Raw genomic sequence first — 12,494 nt, forward strand, 5'->3', positions numbered from 1 at the left:
GCGTCACAGCTGAATCGGAGCAGGGAGAGAGCTAAGTATGTGTTCTTTATTATTTTTAAGCACCCCCCCAGGTATATATAACAATTTTATTTACATTGACAACACCCTTAAGGTAAGATAACGGTTTGGGTAGAATAGCAGGATTTCTGCTGGTAGCCCTAGATTATTTTGCGAGGAGGTTTATCATACTGGGCACAATTGTGATTTTGACACTAAAAAGAAGGTGCGGGTAGAATCCCATGAAAACATCATGCACTGCAGCCTCTGGTACTCAGGCAAAAACACTGAATAGTATTTTTGCTGTATGCATCTACTAGAAACATCTGCACTGCATACACATCTACTGTGTTTGGCATCTGTACTAGACTGAGGAATACTCGAAGGGTGCAAGCAGGAGAGGATTCTGGAGGGCAAGAGTATAGGCCAAAAAAGTCTCTAGTCTTACCATGATTTATGTCGAAAGTAAAGAATTGATGTATGTTTCCTATTTTGGGGCCATACATAGGAGAAACGCGTTTTGTAAGCACAGCCAGCACAGTTCTGTAGCTGCAGTTTTTTTCTGATGGAGAAAATGAATGCACAATTAACATTGCTGCTAGCCTGCAAATGTTATCAGATTCATCCTGTGTGTGCCGCAGTAGAAAAAATATACATACAGGGCTGCGGAATATGTTGGCACTATATATATATATATATATATATATATATATATATATATATATATATACATACATACATTAGTATCTGTTAGTAGATTTGTTGATAAGTAACGCAATTTTGCATAGAGAACTACATACAAGCAAGAACTTTTAAGGGATTTTCATTTTTTCTCTTGTTTCAAATTTTAACTTGTTGATTAGTAAAAAGAAGTCAAGTGACTGGGACTGAGTTGCAGTCAAACAATTCAAAGCTCCCAAGGGTTGAACCTGTGCAGATCTTACAAAGATGGCCATTTTAGGAAAGGGCATTGATGTGTAAAATTGTTTAATGGGGGCCTTATTACCACCTACAGATACACCACCTCCCGGGATCCTTTAAGAACTGTAGCTCCAGTAATTCTTCTGGAGGAAGGGTCGACGTTAGGGGTAAAAAACGAGGCATTTGCCCAGGGCCCCTGTCCTAAAAGGGCCCCATGCATGTGGATTTGTGGCAGAGGATGTATTGCTCTTTTAATACCCCTTGGTTGAATGCCCAGGTGAAGATCATCTATCTCCTATCTCTATCTATCTATTTATCTATCTATCTGTCTAGTTATCTATATCCTATAATTTGTCTATTTCCGATATCTCTGATATCTTTCTATCTTCTATCATTTATCTCACTATCTATATAAAATCTACTATATATTTATGCATCTATCATTTATCTATAAATCTATATTATCTTTCATATTTATCTTCTATTATCCATCTCCCTATCATCTGTCTATCTCTTATAAGATTCTCCTACAGCCCCATATTACATATACTTATCATACTACTGTTTGTAAACTACAAAGTGTTATTATTGTGCAGGGCTAAAGGGACCCATCCTATTGAATATGACTATTCATTTATTTTGGAGCCCCACTTTTAGTTTTGCGCGGTGCCCCACTCTGGAGGTGACAGTTTAATTACCATTTTGGGTGCCAAAACTAATTGCACTAGCTTGTTGGGAACAGTGGAGCAAAGGTATAATGACAACTTCTGGAATCAGTGAAGAGTTCCCGTTTGATGGAGGTAGTGAGACCTCTAACTAAGGCTGCATTCACACACATGTATGGAGGCCGTATATACGGCCGACGTATATACGGCTGATATACGTCCCCCATACACTTCTATGGGCTCACGGCCCTGTACGGGAGCGGTACGGTGCATACGGTGTCCTATCTTTTCCCGTATTACAGCGCCGTGCTCCATAACTTCCTATGGAGAGGGGGGGGGGGGGTGAGCGCTCACCTCCTCCTCCTCTCCCCGCGCTGCCGTGTGCCCGCTGTACTACGGTGCGGCGGGCTCACGGCAGTGTGCATGTAGCCTAAGGCCTCATGCACATGAGCTATGACTGTTAACTACCCAAACTGTGGCTAACTAACAGCCTCATTGCTTTATATTGGGCACTGTTTATCATTGCACTCTGAACTGGCTGCACTGCAGGTCCTATTCCTGCCCATCTTTGTGGCCCTGACAGTCATTTCCTACAGACATCGGCGGGGGTGAGCCATGATCCCCTACTTGCAGCCCACAAAATGCACATGTTCGTGTGCATGAGGCCTAAATCTGTCTAAAGCGGCTTAAAACACTGTGCTGAGTTTTGTAGCCCTTTAGGGACGGTTCACACAGCAATGATAAAAACATTTCAATATTCTGGCTGTGTAGATGCTTTACAAAAATAATCTGTGGATAAAATAAGGCAACCCACAATGCATCTGCTTTAGACTCTGAAAGTATTTCTTCAAATTTTTTGGCCTTTGCGCCAATGTCAAGAATATATCAATTATCATTATGGTAAAACTTTAATATACAGCCTTAAAATTCAAACCACCTGACTTATGTTGTGTAGTTCCCCTTGTACCACCAAAATAGATCTGACCTACAGTGGCATGGATTCCTGTGTAATACAGCTGATGCTTTGTTTTAATGTCTGTGCCCGTTACCATGTCACCTTTTCCAGGGATCTCCTGCTACTGCCAGAGGCCCTGAGAATCTGCAGCAAGTGTATGCTTGTCATCATACAGGTGCAGCATGGGAAGTCGCCATGCTGAATATTACAGAGCAGGTCCTAATCCTTCTAGCCCTTAATCAAAGTCTTCAGATTATTGTACTTTTTATATTTACTGCCTGAAATATCCCACCCCTTAGCAGGTGCCATTGACATACGACAATCAATGTTACTTCTCCTTTGAGTGGTTATGATGCTATGAGTTATCGGTGTATAGTAAGATCACAATAATAAGATGCTTGAATCCACTCCATTACTGTGTACTAGTTTTGTGTTGCCTCCCATTGTGAAGGAACAATCTAGGTCAGTGATGGCGAACCTTTTGGAGATAGAGTGCCCAAGCTACAACCAAAACCCACTTGTATGTCACAAAGTGCCAACAAGACAATTTAAGTGGTAACTTATTGATCCCTGCTGTATCACAGATTTAATTGTATTGACATTCTGAGTTCATCAATACAATACAAAGATGATGGAAAAATTTGGATTGTATCTTCCCTCCAGGGTCCCCTGTAGAGGAAGAATCAGGGGACCCAGAGCAGGTGCTCCAATGACAATCCAACGCTGAGCATGGCACGTCCTGGGCTGTATTGGATCATAGGAGAAAGCCTTAAGTCATAGCTGGCAAACTCTGTGTTGGAGTGAAGGCTTGAGTGCCCACAGAAAGGGCTCCGAGTGCCACGTCTGGCACCAGTGCCATAGGTTCGCCACCACTGATCTAGGTGATCTGCATCTCTAGACTTGGTTTTAGTGTAACATAGTGTTCATTATGCTTGTGGTGATAGGAAAATGTCCATGTCTCTTCCATTGTTTGGAAAGTTTTATAGTTATTTTATAGCATGCCTTATATATACTGTATGGTTATTATAGTATGCAATTTTTTGCATACGCAGTAGATACTATTGCTTACCTTGTCTTGCTAAAGTTGCAGCTTCTGAGTGAGGAATACTAGTGACGTCAGTTCCATTAACAGCCATGACTATATCTCCAACCTGAAGTCCAGCTTCTTCTGCTGCACCATCTGTTGTGAACAAAAATAACCTTACAATGTCTTGGTAAATATTAAGGCTACACATATGTACAAGTATAATCTGCATTTTGATTTGACGTCATGAAGTTGCATGAGATATTTCTAGTCCCCGGCCAGAATAATACCACAAAGTGTTGAAAAGACACTTGTAATGTCAAGGCACACACTGAATACTGATAGCAGGATGTTTATGAAACTAAAATATAACGTTTAATGATATCAGATGCCATAACTGGCCAGCAAACCAATCTGGTCAGTTATGTGTGTGTCTTTAAACTACGGTAAGGGGTTTGGATTAATGTGTGTTTTTAAAGGGAACCTGTCACCAGGGACCTCATTTTCACTAAAGACAGCTTGCAAAAGCCCATTACAGCTGCAGTGCAAATATGTCTTTATGCCATCTCTAAGCAATTGCATTACAATATAATTGTGTGTTATAACTTACCTTGCACCCCGAATCCTCTGTTTAGTCCCAGGGGTTGGGCTTTGGTTTGAATGCATTTTTAAAAACAACACGTGACTTGTCTGTGCTGCAGACTGCTCAGCTCTTGTCCCCTACCTTTGTGCACCTGTACAGCTCCTCTCTCACTGATGTCATCTCACCAGGCTGGGAGCTCTGAAGGAGCAGGAGGGAGGAGGTGTACAGGACCGCAAAGGTGGGGGCTGAGAGCTAAGCAGTCTGCAGCACAGACAAGTCACATGTTGTTTTTTGAAATGCATCCAAAACAAAGCCCAACCCCTGGAACTACATGGGGGATTCTGTCAGGATGCAAGGTAAGTTATAACACACAATTATATTGTAATGGAATTGCTTAGAGAAAGCAGAAAGGAAGATTTGCACTGCAGCTGTAGTGGGCTTCTGTAACCTGTCTTTAGGTAAAATGAGGTCCCGGGTGACAGGTTCCCTTTAAACTTTGGATTTGTTTGCTGGTCAATTATGACTTTTTAATCTGATATCATTCAAAGTTATATTTTATATACATCCTGCTATCAGTATTTTTTGGATGTTGTGACCCCTGATGTGGGATTTACTTTACGTTTATATGCTTCTAATGTCATTTATTTATGAATTGTGACAAATAACAAATCATTTCTGTAGGGTATTCTGTAATTGTTTATTAGGTTTCACATGAATGAGGTTTCATCATCCTCATTGTGCTGCTGCACTCTTGCTGTTGAGCTCTATGCTCCTGATACATTATCTGCAGGAATCATTAAATAATCATAGTATAATTATATTCTGGTTGATCTGACTTTTCTTCCAGTGGCACAGCTGTCCTAAATGTGTTCTGGTACTAAGACTATCACTGAGTTATACACCCTGTGCAGCCTTCTACAAGATGGTTGGTCAATCATGACTTTTTTCATAAGATACTGTACATTGTAGGTTATCACAGCTCCATCTTTTAGATTCTTTTCAGATAAAAGTCAACCATTCGGAAATTTAACTACACCGTAACAACCGTTCCCGATTACCTGCAGAGCTGTATGTCACTGCTGGGCCTCTTTGTTTACAGAGGCCCACTGTGCCATCCCAGCCACAGCCACCTACCTGCTACAGGATTAGTTTCAGTGTGTAGCAGGTGCCTGGTAGTGGTCCAGGCGGCACCTCAGGTCTCTGTAAACAGAGGCCGGCAGGCATGTACCATGCTGCAGGTGAGCTAGGACGCCAGCGAAGGTAAGTGTAAGATGTTTATTGTTTTAATACCCCCCCCCCCCCCCTCAGCCAGCCATAAATAGGTTTTTTAAAGTCCCAGACAACCCTTTTAATACGATAAAATCCACTGTTTAATTAGTCTTACATTGTGTAGGCGGAAAACCCCTTTAAAATTTACAACAATAACCAATTCCACCTTCACTTGGTCAACAGAATGGGAATTATTTCTACAAATGCATATTTCAATTTTCTATATGATCTCATTTGTGCCCAGACATTGAAGTATATGCTGTAATGTAACATCTACATCCTGCCATGACTTTAATTATATCACACACATACATCTTAGTCATAAACTATGCTACTTTTTTTTGACAATAAATAATGTACTCACTTGTATCAACCTCAGTAACCAGAATCGGCTTTGAAAATTGGATCCGAAATCCCCATGGGTAGTCTCCTGTACCTTTTGCAATTCTTACCGTACGCTCGCGAACTGAAAAGGGAATGCATATTCAGAGTTTATTCATCTACTGCTACAACTGGGAAAAGAAGCCAATCTGAATTCTCAGAATATTTCCCTTACTTATGCAGGTCAACTGTCAAGGAATGGGAAATGATAGTAATTAAAATAATGGATTACAATATTACAAGGCCAAAAGGATGACGAGGGGAAGAAAATAAGGACAACAGAAATCATCAACATATCTGAATATTTTATAAGTGACAAGAGAATAGACTCAGAAATGTAAATTGTTGTTTGGATTATATGTAAGAAGAGGCTGCAACTCGTGGGAAATGTTAAACCAAAGAAACGCTCCGAGAAACTTCACATCTGATGGGTTTGCTAGATTCTGTAGGTTGTCCTCTGAGAGCTAGAATCAGCAACAGCAACCTCTCTACTATTTAGGACTTTTACAATTTGTAAGAATCTCACTGTTATAAAACTAGGTAAAGTTTTATGTGAAAGTCTATATTCAATTGACTGGCCAATGAAAAATAAAACACAAAGTGGTGATTTATTAAGGGTTTTTTTCTAATGATTTCTGGCTTTAAAAATGTACAATTCCACAGGTCGCCCATTTTGTGCTGCACAGACAGCAACACAGACTTGCCCCTTTGAATTAATTTGCAGAATCTATCTCATTTCAGTGCAATATATGACAAGTATAAAATATATTAGAAACTTACATAACATTTAACTTTACATAACATTAATTTAAGTCCAAGGCTTAGATTTACATAATATCCCCTGGTGACATTTGTCCTTCAATTCCATCTCATCACCTGTAAAGTCTGATGGCGGTCTGACCACTGGGGAGACCAATAACTATGGTAAACCCAGTTTAAAGAGTGTAATGCTTGAGCATACCTCAGTAGCCGATGCTCCTTTTAACTCTATGATACTGCAAAAATAAGCTAAGCATATCCATAGAGTTGTATTGAGGGCCATTGGGCAAGTTTGGCTACCACTCCATTCAGACAGGGCATGTCACATATTCTATATACAGTTCTAATCAGCAGTGACAATACATTAACAGATCATCATTATTAAATATTGTATTTTAATTGTTATGCATATCGGTGAGTACCCAGTCGTTTTAGCAATGAAACGTATATCTAATCCTGCAAAAAACAAGCTATACAAGAGTAATGGCTTTTTAGAAAATAGCAATGCGAAAACCAATGGAGAACAATCTCATTCCTCTTTATAGCATTAGCAACACTTAAAAAAGGAACCATTTAAATTGAGTATTTATGGTACTGTCTCATGGAATTATGTTATAATGCTAATCACGTGTTAAAGGCAATACAGGCAGTCCCCCGACTTAAGGACACTCAGTTTACAGATGACCTCTCTGCCCCCTGTGACCTGTGGGGAAGCTCTCTGGATGCTTTTCTTTAGGCCCAGGCTGCAATGATCAGTAAAGTTTGTAATGAAGTTTTTTTTGATAATCCTTATTTCTATGACAGCATATAATTGTGAAAATCCTATTGTCACAGGGGCAAAAATAAATTTGTCTATAGTTACAATTATAAAATATACCTGTTCTGACTTAGATACAAGTTCAATTTAAAGGACACAGGATGCATTAACACCTATTAAGACTGGAGCCCCTTAGGCTCATTTGCATTCAGTTCTTCATCCTGGTGGTAGATGCCCTTTGAGAACAAACTTAACCCCTGGACCTCAAAATTCAAAACATCAAATATCTGCATCAACAGAAAAAATAAATAAAGTTACTATCTTGAGAATGGGAAAATAAGAAAACTGAAAAAAAAAATGTATCCTGGAGGGTGTGTTCTTAATGATCTTAACACTGTGTATTCATTTCCCATATACTTTTATAAAAGTGAACCTGTAGCAGATTGGCATGGAGGGCCCATCCTAATTCTGCATTTATGGCATATTCAGGTTATTCACAATTCTTATTAAAAGGGTGAGTTTCCTTTATAGTACACACTGTCCACACTTACTTGCTACTGATCTAGGTCTTTTGCTGAGACATCGTGGACTATTGTTGGGACTGCAGTCATCGCCTTGAAATATCCAAGAGGCGGAGTGAAAACTCTCTGTGTACAATCCTTTATCTTTATTTTCAGATCGTGAAGCAAGATCGACTGAACGAGTTTCTTCTGAATTCCCTGAAAAAACATGTAGAAAAAATGTTCAATAAAATATTAATTAAAGAAAAGTACCAAGAAAGAATAAATTGGTAGTGAACATAAGACTTTAGTACAAAAAAGAGAGATAACCTGGTTCCAATATTACTGTATTTCTTGCAATTATGATTTGCCCCAAGCCTGAATAAGTACTTCCTCTGCGGAGTCCTGGGACATGTAGAAGAAGGTATGGGCATAACACCATTTTATACAGGGGTCCCACACTCAATGACTAGATAGCTCTTTCTTTGTTGGGCAGGAATTAGGTTACAAAGTTTTTTTTTTCGTGGAACAGAACCATTCCAAAAAAAAGAGCTCGGTTTCTGATCATTGAGAGGCTGATACCAGTCATGAATACAACGGTCCCCAAGTCTTCTGTGTACATTGACGAGTAATGAGTATTTGTGACCAATGTACCTGTAAGGGAATTAAAGCATCTTCAACTACATCTGTCCCACAGAATTAATTGGAGCGTGGTTCATGTACGGCCACTACTGCTCCCAGCAATGTAGCTCCAACGGAAGAAGAACATGGGGCCTAAAAGTCGTAACCCAATCTACTGTCCTTTCCTATAAGTTGCATATACAGTCAGTCCCTGGGTTACATACAAGATAGGGTCTGTAGGTTTGTTCTTAAGTTGAATTTGTATGTAAGTCGGAACTGTATATTTTATCATTGTAATCCCAGCCAGAACTTTTTTGGTCTCTGTGACAATTGGATTTTAAAAATGTTGGTTTGTCATAAGAATCAATATTAACACTAAAGCTTCATTACAGAAACATCTGATAACTGTTACAGCTGCTTATTGTAGCCTAGGACTAAAGTGCAATAAATTACCAACATGCAGAGGTCCGTTTGTAACTAGGGGTCGTATGTAAGTCCAGTGTTCTTAACTAGGGGACCACCTGTAGTGATCAAATGTGTCCTATTATGTTGTGTCTGTGCTTCTCTGGTCAGAGACACATAAACAGCTAGGCAATTTTTGGTTCCCATGTTCCACTTTTGAGACAGTGGTAACTTTAAGAGACACAGTTTAAACATGTTCCCTCCTCGGTGTCTGTTCTGTCTGCAGGAAAGATATAAACACAGGAGGAGCTCTAGGCCAAGAGGAGCTCATGTTCTGTGGGGCATTTGGGTACTCAACCTAAGACGTCATCCACACCAACGTGAGCATAATAATATTTGTATGGCACACACAGATCAGTCCCTGTCCGCAATGGGGCTCACCATCTAATCAACCTACCAGTATGATTTGAGGTATGACAGGAAACCGGAGCATCCGGAGGAAACCCACACGAAGAGAATGTACAAACTTTTTGCAGATGTTTACCCTGGGACTTGAACCCAGGTCCCCAGTACTGCAAAGCTGTAGTGGTAACCACTAAGCCACCGTGCAAATGTAGAAAACTTCAAAGCAGCCCAGTGGGTAGATGTTGAATGAAGGATGATGTGATAGGATGATGGCAGTTGTAGAGACAGCGAGGAGGGTGGATTTGAATCCTCCTCTGTGCCCAGTTCTGGTATTGTTATTGTGTCATGTTTGCTAGCTGGGCCCCTCTACTATCACTCCCTGAATGCTGACTTTGCCAGTGATGAGGGCCACACTGATGTGGGATGATGGCAGTAGTAGTAGTTTTACCAGGGGAATTTCCTGTTTTAGTGTCCCTGGCCTGGTGTTAATTGAAAGAGTCCGTGCTGGTGCAGTGTGTTAAAGGAGATGGATGATGGAGACCAGAACTTACTGAGGTAAGGTAAACCAGAACTTACCCTCACGCTATATATTTGTCACTTAATGTTTTAATTCTTTCTCAGCTATACCTCTCCACCCACAGGACTTATCTCACTTCCTCATATGGATCTCTCCTCTTTCTCCTCACAGACTACTCTCTTCTGACTGAACTATGACAGTTGGTTCCAGTAATGGATGTAGCTCCAACCACATTCTGGAAACATCTGGATGCTCAGCCAATCAGAATGTGTGGTGCCCAAATCCTTCCAACTCTTCGCCCAGCCTGCCATTAGAGATCATAAATACACCTTAGGGACAAATAACATTACATTATGTATGAATGGATAAAAATACATAAATCAATGGTTCATTACACAAATGATGGATCTGCATTTTGGGATTAGGGCGAGGTAATATTGTCTAATCCTAATTGAAACCTGCCATAAAGCGGCTCATTTACTAAGGGTCGCGTGCTGCACTTTCGCTGGACTGTTCGCCGTTTTCAGGAATTGCACAGCTTGGACAGGTATATAACAGGTGTCTGTGCTGGGATTGTGTTGCACACAATTTTTTTTGGGGCGAAGCTGCCCTGGCTTCCATGTGACGCAAATTGGGAGGCGTGCCCTCGGGCGATCTGACTGATTCTGACTGATCGCAGGATTTCACTTTCAAATTGTGTCGCAAGCTAAAGCACTTACATGTACCACGAAAAAGAAGGTGAACTCAGTTGGACCTGAGCAGGGAAGCAACACATGCAGGATCGGGCGCACAATCTTAGTGAATAGCGGCACAGTGCATTATAGACGGACAATGCACTTTCTGTGAACTACAGCGGGAATGAGTAAATGAGCCCCATATTGTTATGAATCAAATAAGTCAGTCAAATCCATCTGTGCTGGATCAGATCTGTATGACAATGGATCTGATTGACAATAGTTGGCATGACTCCATTAAACCCTTTGTACTAATGTCAACAGACTATGAGACTTGATACTTAAAAATATGTTACATAGAATACATTCTTCCAAAAATATAATTTTTTTAACATTAATATAAATAGAAACGTTGTTTAGGTAATAAAAGCAGAATATATAAAAGGATAAAGCTAAACTTCTATGCATTAAGTAAAAAAATGATAAAATATTAACATCTTCATACTGTAGGTTGCTTAGAAGACTGCAATATTTTAACATTTATGCAATGTGACAAAATAGCAGAATATTCAAAATTTATTTCTAATGAACGCCTATAGTGTATAGAATAGCTACAACATTTGCTACAAGCAGTTGGCTGATAAGGACAAAATAAAGCACAGATAAAACAAGCGACACGATCCAAAGTCAGTCCAACATGTAAAATAAAAGATTTCAAACAAATAATAGACTAAAACATTAGAACATTATAATCATCAGTGCTGTAATTATAATCGTACAGTAACGAGTGTCACCGCTTCCTATGCTACGACTACCATGACAATTTCTTAAAAGCCAGCATCTTAATCTTAGCGATTAGCAGAACAACATGTCCTCCCACTGAATAGATCAGTCCATTAAAGAGTCTAGGATAAACACACATGCATTTACCTTTGTGGTCATCCTGCAAAGTATAATTCTCCATTGAACATAATGACAGCGTTATGCCAAGGCCACATGCAGAGGAGTGGTACTTGGAAAACACGAGTACATGTATTTTTATCTGCTTGTACTTATTTGAACAGAATGCATTTTTTTTGTCTTGATGATTCATGAATCTAGTTAACTACACAATGCTAGAAAACAGATGGTTATGTAAGCTGCGATGTAGTGTGAAGCAGCGAAGGCATTAGTAATAATATGTGTCACAGATACTCCTGTGAAGCTGTAATTTTCAGCAATTAGTTACAGCACGCTAGACGTAGGCTCGGGCTATTTATACCTTATTGATGTGTACAAGAGGAAATTATGAGAAGGTAGTGGACAGAAGAAATCCAATAGATCAATACTGGCCATGGATGACTTTAGGGTCCAAGGCAACTAGGATCCTCATCCTTTAATCAGCCACAAAATCATCTCACTCCTTCAGAGGACACAGTGCATTCAGTCCCGGATCAGAAACATACGGAGGCTTCTATCTAAAAACAGCACCATACCGGTGTGTGGGTTGTATCTGATATTGCAGCAGTGGTTCAACATCAAGAATTATTTTTCAGGCACAAGGACTGAGTTGCTTTCTATTTATAATAGTAGTATGTCTATATTTGTTTTATGTAAGACAAATAGGGAAAAGAAGCGACATTGCTATGTTCTCAATACTGTCTTATAGAAGTGTAAACCAAAACTTAAGAACACCCGACTTACAGACGACCCCTAGTTACAAACGGACCTCTGGATGTTGGTAATTTCCTGTACTTTAGCCCAAGGCTACAACAAACATCTATAACAGTTATTACAGGTGTTTGTAATGAAGCTTTATTGTTAATCCTGGTTCTTATGACAATCCAACATTTTTAAAATCCAATTGTCACAGAGACCCCAAAAAATTTGTCTAGAGTTACAATTATAAAATATACAGTTCCGACTTACATACAAATTCAACTTCAAAACAAACCTATAGTACCTATCCTGTACGTAATCCGGGGACTACCTGTACTCGAGTTTTTCAGCACAATTTTAAATGTTCCATTATTTCTTTAATGGCAGGATAAAGTAGATGTTTACAGAGGCAAAAAAGAAACATTT

The 12,494-nt window shown here is 39.7% G+C and overlaps 1 protein-coding gene across 2 annotated transcripts in view; it reads right to left on the reverse strand.

Moving 5' to 3' along the window:
* Positions 1-12,494, reverse strand: part of LOC140121098 (uncharacterized) — a 53,326-nt gene that overhangs the window by 26,925 nt on the left and 13,907 nt on the right. Inside the window, exons 5-8 of one of the 2 annotated variants that reach the window (XM_072140315.1) lie at positions 7,863-8,030; positions 5,779-5,880; positions 3,608-3,718; positions 446-559 (exon numbers count right to left, since the gene is read on the reverse strand). In XM_072140315.1, coding sequence (XP_071996416.1) covers positions 446-559; positions 3,608-3,718; positions 5,779-5,880; positions 7,863-8,030 — 495 coding nt within the window. The remainder of the gene's footprint in view (positions 1-445; positions 560-3,607; positions 3,719-5,778; positions 5,881-7,862; positions 8,031-12,494) is intronic. The other variant, XM_072140325.1, reaches the window with a different exon arrangement.

This window comes from Engystomops pustulosus, chromosome 1 (assembly GCF_040894005.1).
Source record: "Engystomops pustulosus chromosome 1, aEngPut4.maternal, whole genome shotgun sequence".
Classification (NCBI taxonomy): domain Eukaryota; kingdom Metazoa; phylum Chordata; class Amphibia; order Anura; family Leptodactylidae; genus Engystomops; species Engystomops pustulosus.